A 24,937-nucleotide genomic window follows, 5' to 3' on the forward strand; every position below is an offset into this window, starting at 1 on the left:
ACTAGCACTCCTGAAAGAAAGGATATTGTGGAGACATGGCTTAGCCACAGCCTGGGGGATGTTTCCAGAATGAGATTGTCACTCTGCAGCGGAGTGTGCGCTGTTATGAAACTTCCTGGCAGATTAAAACTGTATGCCAGACCGAGACTCGAACTCGGGACCTTTGCCTTTCATGGGCAAGTGCTCTACCAACTGAGCTACCCAAGCATGACTCACGTCCTGTCCTCACAGCTTTACTTCTGCCAGTATCTTGTCTCCTACCTTCCAAACTTTACAGAAGCTCTCCTGGGAACCTTGCAGAACTGCAAGGAGGAACAAGACTTTTGGTCAGGTGAATACAGGGTTATAAATACAAAATCAAATAGGGGTAATGCTGGAGTAGGTTTAATAATGAATAAAAAAAATAGGAGTATGGGTAAGCTACTACACACAGTGAACGCATTATTGTGACCAAGATAGACACGAAGCCCACGCCTACTACAGTAGTACAAGTTTATATGCCAACTAGCTCTGCAGATGACGAAGAAATTGATGAAATGTATGATGAGATAAAAGAAATTATTCAGGTAGTGATGGGAGACGAAAATTTAATAGTCATGGGTGACTGGAATTCGAGAGTAGGAAAAGGGAGAGAAGGAAACATAGTAGGTGAGTATAGATTGGGGTTAAAAAATGAAAGAGGAAGCCGCCTGGTAGAATTTTTTGCAGAGCATAACTTAATCATAGCTAACACTTGGTTTAAGAATCATGAAAGAAGGTTGTATACATGGAAGAACCCTGGAGATACTAAAAGGTGTCAGATAGATTATATAATGGTAAGACAGAGATTTAGGAACCAGGTTTTAAATTGTAAGACATTTCCAGGGGCAGATGTGGACTCTGGCCACAATCTGTTGGTTATGAACTGTAGATTAAAACTGAAGAAACTGCTAAAAGTTGGGAATTTAAGGAGATGGGACCTGGATAAACTGAAAGAACCAGAGGTTGCACAGAGTTTCAGGGAGAGCATAAGGGAACAATTGACAGGAATGGGGGAAAGAAATACAGTAGAAGAGGAATGGGTAGCTCTGAGGGATGAAGTAGCGAAGGTAGCAGAGGGTCAAATAGGTAAAAAGGTGAGGGCTAGTAGAAACCCTTGGGTAACAGAAGAAATATTGAATTTAATTGATGAAAGGAAAAAGTATAAAAATGCAGTAAATGAAGCAGGCAAAAAGGAATACAAACATCTCAAAAATGATATCGACAGGAAGTGCAAAATGGCTAAGCAGGGATGGCTAGAGGACAAATGTAATGATGTAGAGGCTTATCTCGTGAGGGGTAAGATAGATACTGCCTACAGGAAAATTAAAGAGACCTTTGGAGAAAGGAGAACCACTTGCATGAATATCAAGAGCTTTGATGGAAACCCAGTTAAGCAAAGAAGGGAAAGCAGAAAGGTGGAAGGAGTATATAGAGGGTCTATACAAGGGCGATGTACTTGAGGACAATATTATGGGAATGGAAGAGGATGTAGATGAAGATGAAATGGCAGATATGATACTGCATGAAGAGTTTGACAGAGCACTGAAAGACCTGAGTCGAAACAAGGCCCCCGGAGTAGACAACATTCCATTAGAACTACTGACAGCCTTGGGGGACCCAATCCTGACAAAACTCTACCATCTGGTGCACAAGATGTATGAGACAGACGAAATACCCTCAGACTTCAAGAAGAATATAATAATTCCAATCCCAACGAAAGCAGGTGTTGACAGATGTGAAAATTACCGAACTATCAGTTTAATAAGTCACAGCTGCAAAATACTAACACGAATTCTTTACAGACAAATGGAAAAACTGATAAAAGCCGACCTTGGGGAAGATCAGTTTGGATTCCGTAGAAATGTTGGAACACGTGAGGCAATACTGACCCTATGACTTATCTTGGAAGAAATATTAAGGAAAGGCAAACCTACGTTTCTAGCATTTGTAGACTTAGAGAAAACTTTTGACAATGTTGACTGGAATACTCTTTCAAATTCTGAAGGTGGCAGGGGTAAAATACAGAGAGCTAAAAGCTATTTACAATTTGTACAGAAAGCAGATGGCAGTTATAAGAGTCGAGGGGCATGAAAGGGAAGCAGTGGTTTGGAAGGGAGTGAGACAGGGTTGTAGCCTATCCCTGATGTTATTCAATCTGTATATTGAGCAAGCAATAAAGGAAACAAAAGAAAAGTTCGGAGTAGGTATTAAAATCCATGGAGAAGAAATAAAAACCTTGAGCTTCGCCGATGACATTGTAATTCTGTCAGAGACAGCAAAGGACTTGGAAGAGCAGTTGAACGGAGTACAGTGTCTTGAATGGAGGGTATAAGATGAACATCAACAAAAGCAAAACGAGGATAATGGAATGTAGTCGAATTAAGTCGGGTGATGCTGAGGGTATTAGATTAGGAAATGAGACACTAAAAGTAGTAAAGGAGTTTTGCTATTTGGGGAGCAAAGTAACTGATGATGGTCGAAGTAGAGAGGATATAAAATGTAGACTGGCAATGGCAAGGAAAGCGTTTCTGAAGAAGAAAGTATTCCAACCTCGAGACATATGTCTGCTTGTGTCTGTTATGTGCGGATGGATGTGTGTGTGTGTGTGTGTGTGTGTGTGTGTGTGTGTGTGTGCGTGCGTGTGTGTGTGCGTGTGTGTGAGCGCGCGCGCGCGCGCGAGAGAGAGTGTATACCTGTCCCTTTTTCCCCCCAAGGTAAGTCTTTCCGCTCCCGGTATTGGAATGACTCCTTACCCTCTCCCTTAAAACCCACATCCTTTCGTCTTTCCCTCTCCTTCCCTCTTTCCTGATGAAGCAACCGTGGGTTGCGAAAGCTTGAAATTTATGTGTGTGTTGGTGTTTGTTACTGTTATTGTTTCTATCAATGTACCAACGCTGTCGTTTGGTAAGTTACAGAATCTTTGTTTTAGATACACACAAGAAATTATTAAGAAACAACAACTACCACTAATTCATAAAACCAGAAAATTCTAAATCTATAACTAAATTAAGAAATGACGTTCAAGTGAACCATCTACCTCCAGCGTGCCACTAAGCACCAAATCCAAACTTCCAAATGCGAGGCGCTATTTCTAGCCACTTTAGTAACATAATTTTGTGGCCGTTCCAGAACATAACTCGCCTAGCCACCACTGCAGTGAATGTTTTGCTGGCCACTAGCATGAGCAACTGCAACAGTCAACAGTCCTTTAAGTACACAATAATATTCACTATATATAGAAGAAAGAACCCACCATGAGAGCTTGGTGATTAACTTTATTTTCTTCATGTGAAATTCACATGCCATCCATCTACATAGATCTCGAGGTATTGGCAAATCCTGGTCGCCACCTGCCAGCCGTGTCAATACAACTTTAATACTTTCCAGCAGCGTCCCATGCTTCTTCATTGCTCCAACTCAGCTGTTCCTCATGGCACACCGTCATGCCATGTGACATGGTGTCACCAGCTCCCCACAATGACAGCATCGAAAGCACGTCACGTCACAGACTGACTCGGCTCATGCGTGGACCCGCTCTCCTCGACCTGCGCATGCACGCCACCATAAATTGCTTGCCTCAAACATACAAAGAGAACAAGGCACAGGGACAATGATCAAAGATGGAAGTAAGAATCGATATCGCCTGGCACCAGAAACCCACCGGCTCAGTTGGTGCATCAGAAATAATACTATAGGGTAGCTGCAAGTTTTGGTTGGAAAGTACTACCTCATACTGCCTATATTTTGGATTAGAATCCATCATACTTTGAGTTATTTCTTAACTTGAAACACCCTGTGTGGGGACGTCATGCTTCTTCTTTGGAAGATCTTCCTACCACTGTTATTATGAACCACTTGGCGTATAAACAGAGATGTTGTCTTTGATAGAATAACAAAGTTGTACACTTGTAATACCAACAATTCTTTTCATGTAAAAAAATATGATGATGACTGAGCTTGCATTCGTAGAACAACAGATTATTTACGCACTGCTTAATATTTCAGATGATGCTTCTCCAGCGAGTTCTGTCTCGCAGGACACGAGACACATTGCCCAGTCCATCATACCTGGAGCTATTGCCCACAAACAAGAGGAACTTAGCCAGTTACTTCTGGAACAATGTCACTGAAACTCTTGCAAAAAAGTTGAATCAAGCTGCTGAAGGTATGATGAAGTTTCAGGTTTTGTTACAGGTAGTAGAAAGGTTCAAAAACACTAATCATATTCATTTCATGAATTGAAATTCTTTTCTCTGTTGCAACATAGTATTTATTTAAGTCCTAGATGCATTTTATCTTTTATATAAAAGGCATCTTCAGGGGATTTGTCTCCTGTATCAATATAGTTTTGATATTTGCTGACAGATTAAAAGATTCTTGCCAAGAAGTTTCGAATCAGTACAGACTCCATTGCACCAAGAAAATTCATTCTAGTGTAATACTGTTTCACCTATAATACAGATAGATTCAAATAGTTCACCCCGTAATTTACACTTCAATGCAATGTTACTTAAAGTTACTTGTCTGTTCTGCCAAAATCTGCATTTCGTCTCATCTGATCATAGATTACAGGGTACACTTCCATTTCACATAAGTGACATGGACGTTCACCCTCTAACCTAAGACCAAGTGAGAGAAAGTGCAGATTTTGGCATGACAGATGGGTAACTGAGAGTAACATTCTATTCATCTAAAATTTGTGGCACGCAGGTGAAAGTTGCCTCAGACATAGATTAATATTATATTGCAGCAAGAAAAAGGCACTTGAGTTTGTGAAATGAATATTTATACAAAATGTATAAAAACAAAACTTTAGGAATTTATTCTTGATGATCTCAAACCATCTCATAAATTTCATATGAACAAGGATCCAAATATCCTTCATTTGCATTTGGTAGATGGAAGAATTTATTATTCAAGGGACAAAAATGGTACATTTACCTAACACATGTACATTTACAAAAATATAACAGACAACCAGAAAGTATTTGATGTTAGAGTAATCATATTAATACCGGGTCGCTATGACCCGAATGTTTCATAAGTAACTATTAAGGTTTATAACCAGATAACTTAAAATATTTTAAAACTTTTAAAAATAAGTACAACCCTTTCATTTTTCAGACAAAATCACCAGATTACATATGTTATATTGATATTTAGATAATAAGAAATGAAATTTATAACCATTTCGAGTTATATAGACCGGAACAGAATAGCAAGGTTAATTACACGACAAGGAATCACTACAGGAAATTTGCCTTCATACCTCCTTCATGAATAATTTTTGGGCCCTTGTTTATATAAACTTTGTGTAATATTTTGATATGAATAATAAATTGCCAAATTTTCTTGCAAATGTTTTTATATCTTCTATATACTTGCTGGGGAAAATAGCCGCATCAATCACCAACCAAAAAGTATTTGTGAATCAACCTGAAATTTGATACTGATTATGTGGTATAAAAAGAATTGATTTACCTAATTCTTACATCCATCTGTTCAGTTCCAAGCTAATACAAAAGAACAGTAAAATTATTGGAAGCATGTAAACAATTTCAGTGTTCGCAGTGATCCAAATGTTAATGCTAAAATTTCATTTGAGCTCAATAATGCTAATCCTTGACAGTTTAATGTGAGCCTTAACACTTTGTTTTCCTTTTCCTGGCATGGTAATAGATCTCTCATTTAATATGTCTTATTTCCTTTTTAATCTGCACCCATTACAAGATATAGTGAAACATTTTGGTCTTAGAGGAGACCTTATGAAACGCTGCAGCCCCAGTTCCTCCTCTCAGCCCGAGTAAACTTCTGTCACTGCTATCTTACTCAAATTTTTGATTATTTGAGTGTAAATTCCTCACAACAACAGTGAACAGCAAGGATAGTTGCACACTGAAGTGCAGTATGCTGTCTAAGTAAATTCTAGGCATAGCCAGTGGAGTTCAAAACAGTGGGTTATACTGTCAGCAGATTCAAGTGTTACCCTGTTCTTCTAACTTTTTATTCATCAACCAAGCTTTTGAAAATGATATTGTTACCTGTAAAAATAAAAGTAATTGTCAGCATTACCTCAGGAAGGTAATGGAAACTGGTTCACATATCTTATAGTCATTTACTTCATATGGTGTGGATGTCCATGTGTCCACTAGCGCTGATTTCCTAGCCACACCATCAGTGTGCCATGATGATATAGTGTAATTAATGAACTTTGATTTGTTGTTTCCCTTTCCTTCCTCTAATCAGATGTAAACATTTTAATTGCTGGGATCTTCACTGAATTTTTGCTTATTACAGAACAAAACATGGCTTTGTCTAGCCTTCCTTACCCTAAGGTCCTAATTAGTGTGTTTTTGTGTATTCGGGTGTCATGCTGTTAATAGGACATTCAGAATGTGTCTTATCTTTACAGAGGGATTAGATCAGAGGGATGAATCCAGAGGTTTGGGTTGATATTCTGCTTCTGGTTGCTATCTCCAATGCTCACTACAATTTTCTTATATTCTGCTACCTATTTCAGTGAGATTTAAGAATTGGAAATATCTTCCATTATTTGGTAGTTTACATTATATTTTATAATCCGAATCATTTTATGCTCTCTCAGCCACACGTGAGAGTGTGATGTATAACCTATTTAAATATTCCCTGGCTATGAGATTACATCCATGTGTTGTGTGTGAACCTTGAAACTAATAAAATTACATTTTCAGTTATTGTTTTTGAAAGTTAAGGAAGTTTACTTTTCATTTTTAAATAACCACATTAATTTCCTTCAATATAAGCAGATGTTCCCTGCCTTTAGTGAATATTGACTTTTACTTCTATTTAATCACCAATATTGGTCCTGCAACTGAACTTCGACATATGTATTGGACTTCTACCAAGGACTTCACTTGATATTTTGGCAGATTGAGTACATATAGAATTGTTTTGCATTAGTGTGTATTTAATTATGTCATTATGAGATATGACACACCATATGGATGAACACTAGTTTACAAACAAATCTGCCAAGCGTTGTTGGAGTATGACTGCAGCATTCTTACAAAGTCTAAGTTTCTTTATGTTACAATTCCAAATTTTTATTCACAGTATAAAACTGTTCTTTGAAGACTTTCTGCTCATGGATTTGCAGCTGCTCAAACTGTGCTACATTGCCCAATTTTCAGTGTACTTGCTACTCCTCTTATTGATTTGGCACCATCACACCTCCAACATCCAGGAGCTTCTGAAACACAGGATGTACCATCCCTCTACAAAGCTAACAACATTTCTTGAATGACTTCTTTCTTCGTTAACACATAACTATTAATATATCACATCAATACACATTCTGTTATACTCAGCTATGATTGAAATTCCTCAAAATGCAACTTGTCCCTTTGAGCAACACCACCTTCTAAATGACTTACTGTGTATCTTACATGTTTCTGGTCACACCAGTGATCATTTAAAGTGCCAATAAGAATAGGATAGATGTTTCCCTCTGGCTTGTTCAATTATTCTTGTTTCTTTCCATTTCATGTAAGCTCTCAGCCATTTTGGCCACCTGATCCTCTACAGCCTCTACCTGACTGCCTGCTTCCTTAATATATTCACCCCAAATTTAAATTAAATAAAGAAAAAAGAAAGGAAAAATAATCATCATTTCTTACATTCAGTTGGTTTTCTGTCTGTTTCACATACAACTTAGCTTGTCTATCTGCTTACTCATTTTATCTAATCCATCTTGTAAGTGCTCTAAAAATATTTCTTGAATCTTTTCCATCGTTTGAAGCTGCAAACACCTCCTACTGCCATGATTAGAGCTGTTGGAACTGTCACTACTACTACAGGAACTGATATCCCACAACTATTTATACATTTTTCTTGCATCAAAACCCCATTGTTCACATTTTACTACTTTTGATTGACTGTCACAATAAGGTAACCAAACACATTTTTAAAAAATGATGTGCCACACTTATGGTATTGACAGTGACTAGGTTAAATGACCTGTGGATTGGTGCACCATAAAGTCATGTAGTCTGCAGGAACTGTGTGTTGCGACTGTGACTGTGTTTGTGTGGACAGCCGGTTAGCTCCTTCTCCACTCGAAGGTGGTGTGCTCATTGCTACTTGCTGGTCCTTTGTAACAGTGTGTGGATGACTCACCTTGTGGTCTGTTGATAGAGCTGTGGCATTTTCAGTTGGACTCGTGAGAGCATTGTGTCTTTACCTGCCCAGAAATATTTGGAGAGGTCTCAATTTTCCATAGACTGGTACAGGTTCTCTGCTGCTGCTGCTCCTTATCAGAATCCTTGTGTGCTGTTTCTTCTTGGAAGTGACCTCTGTCTCAACTCATTTCTTCTTTAAGCTTCTGCTAATCTTCCTTCCATTACCTTAATGGAGTCTGCATTTTTCAAAAAACTGTTTCTCGTACAGTTCTTGACCCAAATCATCTTTCAGTAGTGATTATTTCACTCCAATGTAATGGTTGTTAAGCAGTCTTTTTATTCATTGGTAAGTTCTCCAACAGCTTATATCTTCTGCAGTCGTGTCATTTAAAAGTTCTAAACATAAAAATTTGCGGTAGTGTTCCTTTCCTTCTACTTTTATCTGTGTATTGTGCCCCAACCAAAGATTACACTCTACATTTTTGGAGTTCAAGTATGTATGGAACCATTTGTTATTGCAAAAAATATATTTTGCTCATGCAGTATAGATCTCTGTCTCCATTTATGAGAAGTAACACGCCATATAGGTGAACACTAGCTTATTGACAAATCAGTCCAAAGTGTACTCAGAGACTTACAGCCGCATTCTGACAAAATCACAAGATTCATTGTGTTACAATTCCAATTCTTTTTTCATAGAATAGAAAGTTGTAAGACAGTGTTCTTAGTTGGTTTATTGAGGAGTTGTTGGACACAGATTTGCAGTTGCACAGAGCCGTGATGCGTTGCCTGATGCTCAGGATAGTTATTACATGCCCAGTTGGTTGCATTGTGTCTCTGATGCCTATGAACCTCCGTGAAACAAATACATTACTCCAACATATTCCTCCTCTTACAAAAGCTAACATCATATCCTTATCAGTTCCATTCTTCTTCAGTACATATAAATTAATGCGTCACTTAAAGCCACACTGATTATACACAACTACAGTGTTGTTGGTGTAAGTCCTTGTAACTTATACACTATGTGATCAAAAGTATCCAGACAACTGGCTGAAAATCACTTACAAGTTCATGGTGCCCTCCATCGGTAACGCTGGAATTCAATAAGGTGTTGCCCACCTTTAGCCATGATGACAACTTCCACTCTCGCAGGCATACATTCATTCAGGTGCTAGAAGGATTCTTGGAGAATGGCAGCCCATTCTGCACAGAGGAGAGGTACTGATGTTGGTCGATGAGGCCTGGCACGAACTCGGCATTCCAAAACAGGCCAAAGGTGTTCTATAGGATTCGGGTCAGCACTCTGTGCAGGTCAGTCCATTACAGGGATGTTATTGTCATGTAATCACTCCGTCAAAGACCTTGCACTATGAACAGGTGCTCGATCGTGTTTAAAGATGCAATCGCCATCCCCAAATTACTCTTCAACAGTGGGAAGCAAGAAGGTGCTTAAAACATCAATGTAGGCTGTGCTGTGATAGTGCCCCACAAAACAACAAGGGGTTCAAGCCCCTTCCGTGAAAAACAAGACCACACCATAACACCACCGCCTCCGAATTTTACTGTTTGCACTATGCACACTGGCAGATGACATTCACCGGGCATTCGCCGTACCCACATCCTGCCATCGGATCACTGCATTGTGTACTGCGATTCATCACTCCGCACAACATTTTTCCATCATTCAATCATCCAATGTTTACATTCCTGACACCAAGCGAGGTATTGTTTGGCATTTACCGGCGCGATGTGTGGCTTATGAGCAGCAGCTTTACCATGAAATCCAAGTTATCTTATCTCCCGCCTAACTTTCATAGTACTTGCAGTGAATCCTGATGCAGTTTGGAATTCCTGTGTGATGGTTTGGATAGATGTCTGTTTATTACACATTACGACCCTCTTCAACTGTCGGCTGTCTCTGTCAGTCAACAGACGAGGTCGGACTGTATGCTTTTGTCCTGTACGTGACCCTCCACATTTCCACTTGACTATCGCATCAGAAACAGTGGACCTAGGGATGTTTAGGAGTGTGGAAATCTCGTGTACAGACGTATGACATAAGTGACACCCAATCACCTGACCACATTTGAAGTCCGTGAGTTCCCCGAGTGCCCCATTCTGCTCTCTCACGATGTCTAATGACTAGATATGGAGTACCTGGCAGTAGGGGCAGCACAATGCACCTAATATGAAAAACATGTTTTTGGGAGTATCCGGATACATTTGATCACATAGTGTAGTTCACGATTTTGCACCACTGCAAAAATGAGCAGTCAGTTGTTAAACTACACTATTGGACTTCGCTGACATGAAATGTCATAGATCTTATTTATTCACATTACTCAGACATTGTACCATTTTTACATATATCAAAATGTGCCTTACCATTAAACACTGAAAACTTGTGGACCACAAGTACTTGAACAATTTACCATTTTAATCAACTTTATTTGAACAATTAGATGAACAGAATGAAATATATATAGTTCCTGTGGTAATGTTACATAGTTCAGGTAATCCTAGACATACATCGCCATCACTCAGGTTATATCAGCAAAAAATAACCAATGAAAAAGTTGTTTTGACCAGTGAACTTGTAGATTTACTAATTGTAGCTGTTATTTTCTTCCAAGTTTTGTCATATTATGTGGAACTTATTTAATTTGATATATGTTGTAGAAGTTAGCACCAATCTATACACTATGCAGCTTTCATAGATGAATATAAATATATAACTTTTAAAATTGGATACAATTCTATTAAAACTGTCTTTCTTCATACATAATATGTCAGTGTTTGTTTATGCTTTTGTAGGTTCCTCATTTCTAAAACAGGCTCTTGAAGGTGAATACCCCAAGTTTCTTCGGCTGTACCTAGATCTGTGCAAGCGACTGCAAACAAATAAAATGAGTGTTATGGATCAGGCTGAGCCTACTATGATCAGTGAGGTGCCCTCCAAAGGCACAAAATCCACAGTGAGCTTTCCTGTCAAGTAAGTGTCACAACAGCAGCATAGAGCACATGTTATACAAAGAAAACTTTTATACATTTTTGCATGATATTCCTACCATAAATACCTTCCTTACAAAGTAAGTTCCACATGTGTTGATATTTTGCACAGAATATAATATTGTTTGTGTTGTTAACTCTGTGTCCACAGGGCACTGTGATATTGTGAGGTGGCTGTTAACACAAAATTTGGTATTCTCAGATTTGATAGTGTAGCCACTTTGTCAAAGAGCAAGTGATACGGCACAGTAGTTAAGACACTGGAATCATGTCTGGAACGGTGGTGATTCAAATTCCCATACAGCCATCCAGAGTTAAGTCTTCTATTGTTTCCGTAGATAACTTGAGGCAAATGGCAGGATAGTTTCACTGAAAAGTGCACAGCTGACTTCCTTATCCATCTCACTATAATCCGATCTTGTGTTCGATTGATGACCTTATCGTCTCAGCAACATTTAACTCCTAATCGATGTCCCATCCTTTTCCTTCAGGTTGTGACAGACTGTCATCTGTATAAAACTGTCTGTCATTAATACATTTCCTGACAAAAATAATGAAGTATCTTGAAGACGTGGTCAGATGTCAGTGTAGATCTGTACACGTAGACACCATTGGATTGTGTATATAAATTATTAGAGTTACAATTCTCTGTGACAGCTAGAATGGTCACTAGACTGCATTTAGTGTTGTAGTATTGTTCATCTTTAGTGTTGTTACCAGGCCTGACAGGGTACATAAAGGGTATGAACAGTGCCAGATATTGAGTGATCTGTGCGAAGGACACGTAAATGCCGCATACTTGTGCGAGACAGGGTTATCGGCAGTTGACAGAGCTTAAAAGAGACCTCATTGTGGGTATCCATTTGGCCATGTGGTTGAATTGTGCAATATCCAGATTTGTGGGGCATTTGGATGTGAAATTGGATTGATGTTCAACTGCATGGGAATTTCAGGGCAGTGTTAAGGGAGAAATGTGTTGGTGGGAGTGCGTGTGGTTCTCTCCCAAAGATAGGATGGAAGACTATGGCAGCAGAAGGTGGTCATGATGAGGAGATGATAACATCTTTATTAATTTATACAACTTGGACTCCCATTGTAATTGGTCCATTTTGGCTGTGGACAGGCATGGCAGTGAATACAACCCAGCTAGTATAATGCATACGGGCTGGTCCAGGTGGGCTTAAATGCTGCTTTTGCTCAGTGACTTGACAGGAGTTGTGGCAGTGGTGTGTCACACCGAATTATCTGGATTTAAGCCAGTGAACAGCTGTATTGGCAGTGGGTCAAACTGCAGTTCTTCCTGATGACCAGACTGGTTTCATCACGCAGAGGGCTGTGATACGAAAATTGTAGAAGTCCATCAAGCTCAAGGGTTGCAGACAGGCCCCCGACTGACTCCATTGTGCGGCCTAATTACTATCCTGGCACTCCATCGTTAGCTCCAAGTCCCAGTTAATGTCCTCCCTCTACAGCAGGCACACTAGTCATCAGTGTTCCAGTCAACCATGTCAGACCACCAGAAGGGAAGGTCGCCTTTGTACCTAAAGCTTTTCGTAACCCCTTGAAATCTGTGTGCCATCTGAAAGCAAGTAAAGGAATCTTTACAATGTTCTGTGTCATCCTGCACCATTGATTGGAGACAAACAGTAGTAAGACTAGGGAATTCAGCCCCATATGTAGGTTGCATGGAGAGCTGCATCAAACCAGTCTTTGGACTGAAGACCACAACAAGAACAACAACAACAGCAACAGCAACAACATGTAGGTTGCTATTAACACCACAACACAAATGTCTGTATTTGGAGTGGTGCTGTGACAGGGAAGCATAGACTGCCGATGAATGGCATCACATTATGTTCAGTGAAGAATCGTGATCCTTCACTACTCTATATGACCATTGTTGGCAGATATGGTGACAACTTGGGGAGAGGTCCCATTCTTCAAATATTTTGAAGACGTACAGTGGTGTTACTCTTGACATCATGGTATGGGGAACCATTCGGTGTGACCTCAGGTCATGGCAGGTGGTGACTGAGGGAACCATTTGAGCACAACTGTATATCACAGACATTCTGTGTTCTCGTGTTTCATCTTATGCAACAGTATCATAGTGCTACTTTTCATTAGCACAATGCTTGTCCACACCTCGTATGAGGGGTTGTGCCCACTCGTCTTGTCTAGGGTGCCTAAAGGATGCTGCGTTCTTGGAATGCTATACAGCAGTTCAAATAAAATCACATAAATAGTTTTATTACAAATAAAGAGAATTGACAATACTTAACTTGAATGTACAACAAGTGTCGCAAGCAATGGGTGACATGCAAACATTAATGTTCTTGGCAATAGACAATGTCCACACAAGCAATGAATAGGGATCACTAATAACTGTTCTGTGAGTGCCAGGCTACAGAAGCGGCACTTATATCCTCCTCTTGTAGAGGCTGCTCCTGTCGTGGTGCGGTCCTAATCAGTGAACCATTGGCTGACGTTGTTTCACCACCTCCTCTTCTCTTGTGTTCTTCATCTTCATTCTGGCACTTGTTGTTATGCCAGAAAAATCCTCCCCCCAAAGCGACGGACTATCGTTGTGTAGGGAGTGCAACCACGATGGGGGAGGCAGGAGTGTGGGCACATCGCCAGGCCGGATGCTGTGGTTGCAGGGGACATCAAGCTTCCGGCCATACCCTGCCATCCGGCTTCTGCGTTCTGGTGGAAACGTCACCTGGACAACGACCAGAAGAGTACGCGTCCACCTCCTGCTGCCATGAAGCAGAGGAAGAAGGCGGCACTGCTGCGGTGTAGGCAGGTCCCGATCCATCGGTAGGACGAGAGGAAGTGGAGGAGGTGAAGGCTGTGTCTCGATGGAGTCATCCTGCGATGTCATGGTGACACTCTCTGGTGGCCGCTGTGGCTGTGTTGTCCTCTGGATCCGTGAATCTGTGGGAAGAGAGACTGAAAGATCATCATGTACATGACAGAAGTTATGTTGATTTTGATGGCAGCAGTGCAAGCCATATGGACCTGAAAGAAGATTCATGCAAACGCCAAGTCGACGGACGATTTTACCTCACACCCACCATCAGCTGCCGCTAAAAACCCTGTAAAAGACAATATCATGTGGCAGAAAATGATACTTGCGGCCTTCGTTTGTAGCCTGATGCTGAGGAGGGTGGAGCAGTGTCTGATAGCGGCGGTCGCGAAACAGTTCTGCCGGCGGCTGTCCATCTCGTGGGTGTGAACAATATGAGGCGAGAAACAGTTGCAATGCTTGATCCGTGGTATGCGCAGAGCGAAGATTGGCCATCTGCTGCTTGAAGGTTTTGACAAAACATTCCGCTTCGCCATTTGACTGTGGGTGGAATGGTGCACTAGGTAGATGGTGTATGCCATTGCATTCACAAAATGTTTCAAATTCATTTGACTTGAACTGAAGGCCATTGACTGACACTATTACTTCACGTAAACTTTCTATGCAAAAAACCAATGACAACACCTGAATTGTGCTATGTGACGTAAACTTTCTAGGCAAAAAACCAATGACAACACCTGAATTATGCTATGTGATGTTGTTGAGTTCATTGGCACAGCAAAAGGAAACTTGCTATACGAGTCAACCACTATCAACCTATAAGTGTTCCAAAAAGGTCCTGCAAAGTCTATGTGCACACATTGCCATGGCGATTGTGACTTAGCAAGCAGAGAATTTTTTGTGATGGAGCAGACTGATTTTCTGTGCAAGCGTGATACTGTGACGTCATCTGTTGTTCTATTTGGCGTTCATACCCTGCCAAGTACAGTGTTGACATACTAACTGTTTCCTACGAACAATCCCCCAGTGTCCTTGGTGAAGTACCTGCAATACTTCTTTTTACAAAGCTTTAGGGATCAACACACGTGACTGTCCACTGTCATTTTGAACACGAATCACACCTTTCTGTACAACGAGCCTATGCACACTAAGGAGCTCTTTATGATATGCAAGGAACGAGGCCAAGATGTGCAAAACGTTCAATTTCAGATCAGCTTCCATGGCCTTTGCAATTTTCTTATAGTTCAGTGAAAAGATTGAAGCAATTCAGAATCCTGAGCATTGATGTGACAAAAAGATGCAGCAGAAGCATCAAAGTCTGTATCAGCGCCAATCGGAAGACATGAAAGCACGTCCACATTGCCGTGTTGAGCTGTCGGACAATACACAATCCCGTACTGGTATTTAGACAACAACAAAGCCCATCTTTGCAATTTTTGGGCAGTTAGTACAGGAACCAGTTTTGTCGGATGAAACAAAGACTGCAAAGGCTTGTGATCCATTACTAAGTGGAATTTTCTGCCATACATATAGTGGTGAAATTTGGTGACACCATACACAACAGCCAAAGCCTCTTTTTCAATTTCTGAATAGTTACACTAAGCTTTGGACAACACTTTTGACGCGAAAGTGATAGGTGTGTTTTTATCACCAATTCTGTGCGAAAGCACTGCACCGATTCCATAAGAGGAAGTGTCAACATGTAATACCATTAGTTTGTCAGGATAAAGGTGAACTAAGCATCTATTACTGAGCAATGCATCTTCAAGGTTTTGAAAAGCTACTTGACACTCATCTGTCCAAACAAAGGGGATAATCTTGCAACGCAAGTGATGCAATGGAGCTGTTAGTTGTGCAGCATTCAGTATGAACCGAATATAATAGTTCATTTTTCCTAAAACTCACTCCAATTCTGTGATATTGCGAGGAACTGGCAAATCTTGTATGGCCAACAAAGCGACTGAAGAGGATGTACACCTTGACTGTTTATGACATGACCAAGATACTGCGACTCAGGTTTTAAAAAAATCACACTTGTTCAGTCTACACTTTAGATAATACACGAAGCAAAGCGCGTAAATTTGCAAGATGTTCTTCAGTTGTACGACCTGCTGCTACAATATTGTCTAAATAGTTTGAACAGTTTGGCACTTGTGCAGTCAGCTGATCCAAATACCGTTGAAAAATGGTGGGTGCGGAAGCACTGCTAAAAGGCAAATGCAAATATTTAAACAAATGCGAATGAGTATTTACCGCACACACTTTTTGAGAGTCTTCATCGAGCAGTATTTGAAGATATGCGTCTCGCAAATTCATTTTTTAAAAGTAGTGTCCAGAACCTAATTTGTCCGTGAGATCCTCTGGGCGTGACAATGGATAAGTATCAATTACAGTTTGTGGGTTGACCGTAGACTTAAAGTCAACACAGATGCAAATGCGACCTGAAGGTTTGGGGAGCAAAGCCAGTGGACTTGCCCATTGACTAACTGATATGGGCGCAATAACCCCGCTATCTTGCAATTCTTAAAGTTCAACCAAGACTTTGTCCCGTAATGCAATGGGAAGAGTTCTGGCCTGGCGAAATTTTGGCTGAGCATTGTCTTTCAGAGTAATTTGTGCAACAAAATTGTTAGCTTTGCCTAAACCTTCAGAAAAGAGTTCTAGGAATTCCTTATCAAGCTAGCTACAATATCTTTGGCATTGAGTGCAGACACTGACAATACATTGTCTTGAATGTTAAAGCCAAGCATATCGAAAGAATCAAGACCAAATATGTTCTCACACTTGTGTGATTGTAGCACTGTAAAAGTCACTGTTCGCATATGCTAGCATTGCATGGCAGGCAAAGTACATTTTCCAAGAATGGGAATGTCTTGTCCGTTATAAGCTGTCAGTTGCATGCTAGTTTTAGACACGCGTGGGGAGCCTAACAGTTCATATGTGTGATGATTGAGCAATGTGACAGAGGCGCCCGTGTTCAACTATCATTGAAGAAACTGCACACTTACTAGTTTTGCTAATGCTCGTTGCAGACTTGGAATATACTGCATTTATGAAATGGGCCGTGTGAGGAGATTTTTGTGAGTGGGCTGAATTCTTACGTTTATTCTGTTGCAAATGTACAGATTGTACATGTCGTTTCTTACCACAGGCATAACACTGAGTGTGTTGGAAGGGGCAGTCTTGACGTTTTTGCCATGAATAACAGTGAGGGCAAGACTTAAATCTGTGCACCTGTGCAGCCACCTGTTTAGTGAACTGCTTGTACAGTGAGGAAGGTTGTTTAAGCAAGAGACTCAATCCGAGAAATAGCTGGCTGCTCAAATGTATGAGCCAACAAGGTACCAGAATCATATTGATCTACAATTTGCACTACCTGCTGAAATGATGGATCGGACTGTTTTAAAATTTGTTCTCAGAGTTTGACATAAGGAACATTGTACACAATCGCATCACGCAACATAATATCTGAATATAAAGCACTGAAAGCACATTTTAATTTGCATTTCCTTGTCATACCTTGCATACCTTGTCATACCCACTCGTGATAAGTTTCTTCTGACCGTTTTTTGCAATTAAAGAGTTGATACCTAGCTGCTACCATATTCACTTGTTGGTCATAATAGTTAGTGATGTTACCATGTCGTCATAAACAAGTTCACTTGGAGTGGTGTTAGGGAACAGTTTTTGTAGGAGCCTAAAAACTGCGCTTCCTACTGTTGATATTAGATAAGGAAGTTTCACGGTATGTGATACGTTGTGGGTGATGTTGTGGGCTTCAAATTGGGACAACCAGTGGAGCCATTTCTCTTCTTGTTCATGAAGCTGTCGAAAAGGTGGTATAGCAACTGCAGTAGGCAGTGCTTGTTCTGCCGGACATGCAGCGTTGGTGAGTAGCTGCTGCACCATGTTGAGAACTGCTGAGATCTGCTGCATCTGGAACTGAAACATCTGCATTAGCTGTGTTGCATCTAACACTTGCGGCTGTGGTGCCTGAGCAGGGGCGGGACAGGTGGGGTAGGGGGGTAGGCATGTTGGAAGTGCAAAAAGAGAGAGAGAGAGAGAGAGGTAAGCCGAGCAACTAAAATAAGGACAAGCAAAGTAAATTTGTGCAACGCCCCCCCCCCCCCCTCCATGAAAACACTGATTAGCAAAAATGACAAGAAACTGTTAAAGCAATAAGCGCACTTGCAAAGTAAAGACAAGAGAGAATTAAGGCACCAGCAAAAAACACAAAAAAGTCTGTGGTCATTATGTCCTGGTTTTGGTGGATACTCATTGTGATTATGTGGGGTCTTGCTCACTCATCTCGTCTAGGGTGTCTAAAGGATGCTGCATTCTCAGGATGCTATACAACAATTCAAGCAAAATCACAATAATAGTTTTTAGTACAAATTAAGAGGATTGACAATACTTAACTTAAATGTACAACAAGTGATGGGCGACATGCAGACATTAATGTTCTTGGCTATAGACAATGTCCAAACAAGTAATGGATCGGGATCGCTAGTAACTGTTCTGCAAGTCCTGGCTACAACTCTGAAAATACTGTTCGAATACCGAACTGATACTGAGCTGCTGAGGCTGGCAGGAGGCGGCCCTTGTATTCTCCTCTTGTTGAGGCCGCTCCTGTCATGGTGCGGTCCTAATCAGCGCACCATTGGCCGATGTCGTTTCCGTGCCTACTCTTCTCTTGCATTCTTCATCTTCATCCCGATGCTTTTGGTTATTCCAGAACATGGCATATATGTCCATGAACAAGCTGTGTGATGCTGAGGTAGCCCCACTGTCTAAAAAATCCCTAGATCTGTCCCAGATGAAAGATGTGTGGGACCAGCTCAGATGTAAACTTCATCCCAGTTACAACAGCTGTGGACCTGCTTGCATCTGGAGAGATGATGACTACTTAATGACACCCTTCCCAATGAAATTGGTGCATACGTACAGGCCAGAGGGTGTGGAACATCTTAATGAGAAGTGGGCTCTCACAGCCAAGCTCCCTGTAAATTTGACTCGATATTGTGATCACTTATATAACATTCGGACACTCTCAACCTATGAAGTTTGTTTTATTTTCCTTTTGGGTGCTTCACTTTTCTTGGCAAGCAGTGTATAACATAACTGCTATCCTTCAATAATATCTCAACACATCAACTTAAAACTTCTGTTGATTACATCTCAAGATGGATGATCATTCCCAGTTGTGTAAATGAAGGTAATAAAACCATATGATGCTGAAAAGCCCAAAGCTGACGAATACTGGATTGTGTGGGAACTTGACAGTAACAGAGTTGAATGACTGTGAACAAGGCCAAGAACAACAAAAATTAAATGTTTTTTTTTTTTTTAATCAGTTTTGGTAATGAATAATCACAATGTAATTAGAATAACACCTTTGTAATGGAGTAACACTGAGTTCAAAATAAGCTGTTTTCCAAGTTACTGGAAAATGTAGTTAATGATTAAAGTTATTGCAGCTGTTACAAATTTACGCATTTTACCCTCAAGATGGCTTGTTGCTAAGAGAAGAGAACAGGGGAAGGTGTAGGCTCTGTGTTGTAACACAGTAATAACAGTGATGACATTGGTTTACTAGTATTTGAATTTGCAGCTGAGTTGTCATTTTATCTTTACACTTCATTTTGGCAACTTCCCTGTTAGTCTTTGTCAGGTGCAGGTTTTGCTGCTTTTACTCCTAACAAACTGTGAGCAGTATGTGCTCGTGCAGCTGTAGTGACTGTTGCGTGGTACCAGCCTGTCACTAATCAGAAACAGAATTTGAGATTTTTAGTTAGGCAAAGACCTCAGAAACGGCCAACTGATTCAGCTCATATTTGGCAGGTCACTTTTGTGCAACCTAAAATGAAAGAGCCTAAGATATTTTGGCCTAATGTCTCTGGTTTTGAGGAGAAAAAAACCCCTATATACAGTTCATGAGACACAATTAAATCAGAATTGACAGGATCAATAGGTAACTGAAAATTGTGCATTTTTACTTGTCATGTATCTGCAAACACATATTTTCAAGAAACTGAGGAAAGAAACTGTTACGGCTGTCACTTATGTACCCATAAGGTTCCTAAACAGTCTTCAATAAAAGCACCACTGGCATAGCAGCCAAGGCATCTAGCTGGAGAGCAGAGAATCTGTGTTTAATTCTAAAATGCGATGTGTAGGTTTTTTTATTTGTACATTTTTCCATATTGAAATTGATGGAAATTGGAGGGTTAATAAGATACTCAATAAGAAATAATAATAAAGTAGGCAATTAAATTTCTCAAATGACTTTGATTAGTAAAGAACTAAAATTTTAATCCTTGTTGCATGAAAACAATTCTGAGTAATACTGCTACAAATATACCGCAAGGGATGGAAGACAGCCGACCACACACTGCTTGTTAACAACAAGGTGCAATATGAAACTTTATTTGGAGGTTTCAGAATTGCAGTGTTTGTAGGGAAATCCAGTGAGACATGCACAACCAAACATAATGGGAATCTTTCAACACCCTGGACATTATTGCTTATCGCACGTTTCAGATGTGTTATCTGTAGCTGATTTTACAATATATTATAAGAATTGAAAAAAAAAAAAAGGATACCACATATTGATGTTGCCAAAAGCCGAGAAGCAATTCTTCTGGTGTTGTAGCTCTCAGGGGCACCCTGAGATGCCCTCTGTGTGCGGCACCTCTGGGAGTTCTGCGAGTCATGGCTCATGATTTGCCGCACAACACTGAGCCGTACAAGAGGTGGGGGTCCACACTTGGCGCAGTGCCTCTACTTTTGTAAGGCACCACATGCACTAATGTTGACAGACTGGATAACGACACTAGACAGGAAGTTGCGCCCAGAGATAAGTGACATACTTACGTGTAATGTATCTGGAAAGGTGGCGTCAGTTGTCGTGCAGCTGTTTGTGCAACGGCATTGAACGACTTACAGAGATGCCGTGTTACTATAGGAGGAGAAAACGGTTCCATGGTACTGTTTATAAATCAGTTGATAATATCAATTGCTATACAGGGCCAGTTACGAGCTCAATCTGTTCTTCACGGGCCATCTGTTTTTGTTGGAGGAGTTTTGAACTTCATGTTTACGAAGAATGGTACTGCCCAACATGGTGGGTGGATAACAGCTGCAATTGTACATTGTGATTGTTGAAGATAAGTGAGGCCTTGAATCTTTCAAGGCCCATGACATTCTGCTTATCGCACATTTCAGATATCATAAATGTTCAGGAGGGACATAGGAACTTCATATTTCAGTTCCAGTATGCCTCTTGTTGAGGTTGGCAGCTATGTGCCACATACAGTGCTACTGCTTCCTGCCATGCAGAGTGCACATTTACTCCACATTTTTCTTTTTTGTATGCAGCCTGTATATGCTGAAGCAGGAAATGAAAAACCTGCTGGAATGAAGAGACATTGGCAGTCATCATCTGATGACTCGGACTAGATGTTTCTTCAGTCCATACTCTCTGATTTGAGGAAACTTCATGATAAATATAAAAGAGATCTGAAATTTAAATTGCTGTTACTTCTGAATTAATAGCTGGATGTAGCCATGACGGACATGTCAGTATTTTTCTTATTGTAAGCTACTTCCTTTTCCTCAAACACATTGTCTACCCTTATGCAGAGTTCACCACTCACTGCTACACCAGTGATGGTGACAGATCTCATTTCAAATCCAGCAATGTTTATTCTAAATACTCCTCAACCTGAATCATATACTACTTTACAGAACTGAACAGTGTAGAAATATTATCCTAGGTTTATTAATTTGTAACCTTTACTTATATTGATTAACTTCTTGTGGTTAGGGCTCACAGTCATGTAAAATTTTCGAGGACATCAATTTTCAAGTTGATTGCAGAGAGTTTTTTATTTCACATTTACTATTTTGCTTTTAAGGTCATTATCAGTTGGAACTGCAATTGTGAAATAAAAATATTCTATAGTCAGTAACAAAAATGATGTCCTCTATCAAACACACACACACACACACACACACACACACACACACACACACACACACACACTGACTGGGGCAAAAAATCAGAACATCAAGAAGGAGTTGTGCGGCATCAACAAAAGATGGTAGAAATGTTTCTACATCTGAAAGATGATGTCTGTTCCAATTTTGCATTGTGAGGATGCAAATTAGGTTTGCTTTAAATACATACTGCAATGGTCATGAACAGTAGCTACCTTTAAGATTGGATGTGGGGAGTTTGTGCTAGTCAAAAATGCCTTTAGGGAGAGTTTGAACGAGATCCTGTAACAGGGCTACAAGAAGCTGAATGTTCCTTCTGCGATAATTCAGAAACACGTGGCAAGAATGTAGCCACTATACCCGATTGGTGGTAGCGGTGGTTACAAGAATGTACTGTTCCTTCTGCTATAATTCAGAAACACGTAGCAAGAATGTAGCCACTATACCCGATTGCTGGTAGTGGTGATTACAAGAATGTACTGTTGCAAGAGGACTGTGCTCCAGACAGCCACATGGCACTACAAAGAGGGAAGACGATTTGGTTAGGTGTGTGGCTCTGGTGCATCATACTGCTTCTGAAGTACCAAATTGAGCACAGTGACACAGCAAACTTACAAATCAGTTACGTGAGGGACAGCTCCGAGCCAGACGGCCTGTAGCATGCATTCCACTGACGCCAAACCACAGACATTTGAACTTCAGTGATGTCAAATGAGAGCTCATTAGAGGGCAGAGTGGAGGTATGTTGTGTTTTCCTATGAAAGCTATTTCTGCCTCGCTGCCAGTGATGGCTGTGTTTTGGTTAGGAGGAGGTCAGTAGAGGACCTGCAACCAACCTGTCTGCTTGCTGGACGCACTAGACCTACACCAGGAGTTATGGCCTGGAGCGCAATTTCGAATGACAGCAGGAGCACTCTCGTGGTTATCCCGTGTACCCTGAGTGCAAATTTGTGCATCAGTCTGGTGATTTGACCCGTTGTGCTGCCATTCATGAACAGCATTTTAGGATATATTTTCCAATAGGATAATGCTCACCCACATACCGCTGTTGTAACCTGTCATGCTCTACAGAACATCGACATGTTCTCTTGGCCTGCTCGATCACCAGATGTGTCTCCAATCAAGCACATACGGGACATCATCAGACGACAACTACAGCATTATCCACAAACAGCATTAACCATCCCTGTTTTGACCAAACAAGTGCAACAGGCGTGGATTCCATCCCACAAACTGACATCCAGCACCTGTGTAACAGAATTTGTGCACATTTACACGCTTGTATGCAACATTCTGGTGATAACATCAGTCATTAAGTATCAGCATTTCACATTTGCAGTGGTTTCTCTCTTGCTTACATTAACCTGTGATCTTGAATATGTTAACTACCTAGACAAATGTATTCCCAAAATTGCATTTCTCTACATTAATTATTTTTTGATGTTGCAACTTTTTTTCCATCATATATACACGACACTAAATAAAGTAACTTACGAGGTTGTTTTACAAAAATGAAACTTTTCATGGTGACATTTTTAATGTCATTCACACACTTTTACCATATTACCTTATTGTAATGAGTAGCTGCACAACTGTGTTGTGCTTTCTCGTAGTAGCTGATGCTAGTTACTCAAAAAATGGGTCATTCTGTAGAATTCATGGAATTTTTTGTGCTGAGAGACATCATGGGAGATCACAGCTGAACTATGATATTTGTAGCATTCCCTTTCTTTTTCAGTTTTTTGAGCTTTAAATAACAATAAACCACAATAATATCATATTCAGAAGAGCTCATGATTGTGACTGAAACATAAACAGAAATATGATTTATGCTGTCTTGTTGCTTGTCATATGATGAGTCACATTGCATATTGTATCGAATCACATATTGTACCATCCTACTGAGAACACGGGTGTCACACTGATAAGTGTCACACTGTGCGACCTACATTCCAGTGTGCTGTATTGCATGTGGTATTGTCTCAACACAAACAACACCTTTGTCATTACATGGGGAAATATGGACACCACATTCGTAATTCTATCAATCTTGAGTATCTTCTCAGAAAAATTTCACTTCAAGAGAAGGATATCATAGTTAGTATTGATGTGGTTTGTCTCTTTACCTAAGTCACACTTAAAAAATTATTGTAATTATTTGATGAGAAGTACAAAGCAGACTTTGCATAGCTCTGTTCATATGTCCTCCCATCAACTTACCTTCTCTTCTACAGGAAATATTATGAACAAACAGATGGAGTGGATATGGGCAGCTTGTTAACATGAGTAGTTGTCAAATTTGACATGGAACATTTTTAGGCTAGAGCTCTAGAATCTGCTAAACATAAACCAACATGTTTTTAATAGTACACTCATAGCACATTTGTAGACTGGCCACATGTATCGGGAAAAATTTATGAATTCCTACATCATCTCAATGTGATCCATAAAATTCACAGTGGTAACAAAACAAGATGAACATTTACTTTTTCTTGCCATTTTGGTTATGAGTATAGCCAATGTATCCCTGGAACACAATGTGTACCATAAGACCACCCATACTGGGCTCTGTCTGCATGCCACAAGCTGTCATCACCCAGCACAGAGAAGGGCTGTGCTTAGTATATTGGTCCACAGGGAACGTACGATGGTTGATGTAGAAGCCTCACTGAAGAACCAAGACACTTGACACAAGTTTTAGAAAAGAACAGGTACACATACAGGGTGTATATGCCCTGGGACAACCGGAAAAATCTGGGGAAAACCAGGGAATTTTTCCATCTGGGAGAAAACTGGAAAAAACCTGCAAATTTTTTAGAATTCCCGGAAATTGTCTTACTTTTGAGTTAAAATATTTGTAATTTTGACTGGTAATAATTGACACTCTAACAAAGAATTTTACTTTAGCCCGCTACTGTAGAATAATACTGTGGCAATAAAA

General features: G+C 40.3%; 2 protein-coding genes and 1 non-coding gene across 3 annotated transcripts in view; 1 reads left to right on the top strand and 2 right to left on the bottom strand.

The window, feature by feature from the left end:
- The window catches only part of LOC126203065 (39S ribosomal protein L44, mitochondrial), a 644,782-nt gene extending 634,288 nt beyond the window's left edge, over nt 1-10,494 (bottom strand). The window contains exon 1 of the mRNA XM_049937303.1: nt 10,469-10,494. The gene's annotated coding sequence lies outside the window, so the exon portion shown is untranslated. The remainder of the gene's footprint in view (nt 1-10,468) is intronic.
- Nucleotides 1-24,937, top strand: part of LOC126203061 (conserved oligomeric Golgi complex subunit 5) — a 141,202-nt gene that overhangs the window by 84,439 nt on the left and 31,826 nt on the right. Inside the window, exons 8-9 of the mRNA XM_049937298.1 lie at nt 4,027-4,186; nt 10,995-11,172. Coding sequence (XP_049793255.1) covers nt 4,027-4,186; nt 10,995-11,172 — 338 coding nt within the window. The remainder of the gene's footprint in view (nt 1-4,026; nt 4,187-10,994; nt 11,173-24,937) is intronic.
- Trnas-uga (transfer RNA serine (anticodon UGA)) lies at nt 134-208 on the bottom strand. Its single transcript has one exon. It is a non-coding gene; the product is annotated as a tRNA-Ser (tRNA).

Source organism: Schistocerca nitens, chromosome 9, assembly GCF_023898315.1.
Source record: "Schistocerca nitens isolate TAMUIC-IGC-003100 chromosome 9, iqSchNite1.1, whole genome shotgun sequence".
NCBI lineage: Eukaryota > Metazoa > Arthropoda > Insecta > Orthoptera > Acrididae > Schistocerca > Schistocerca nitens.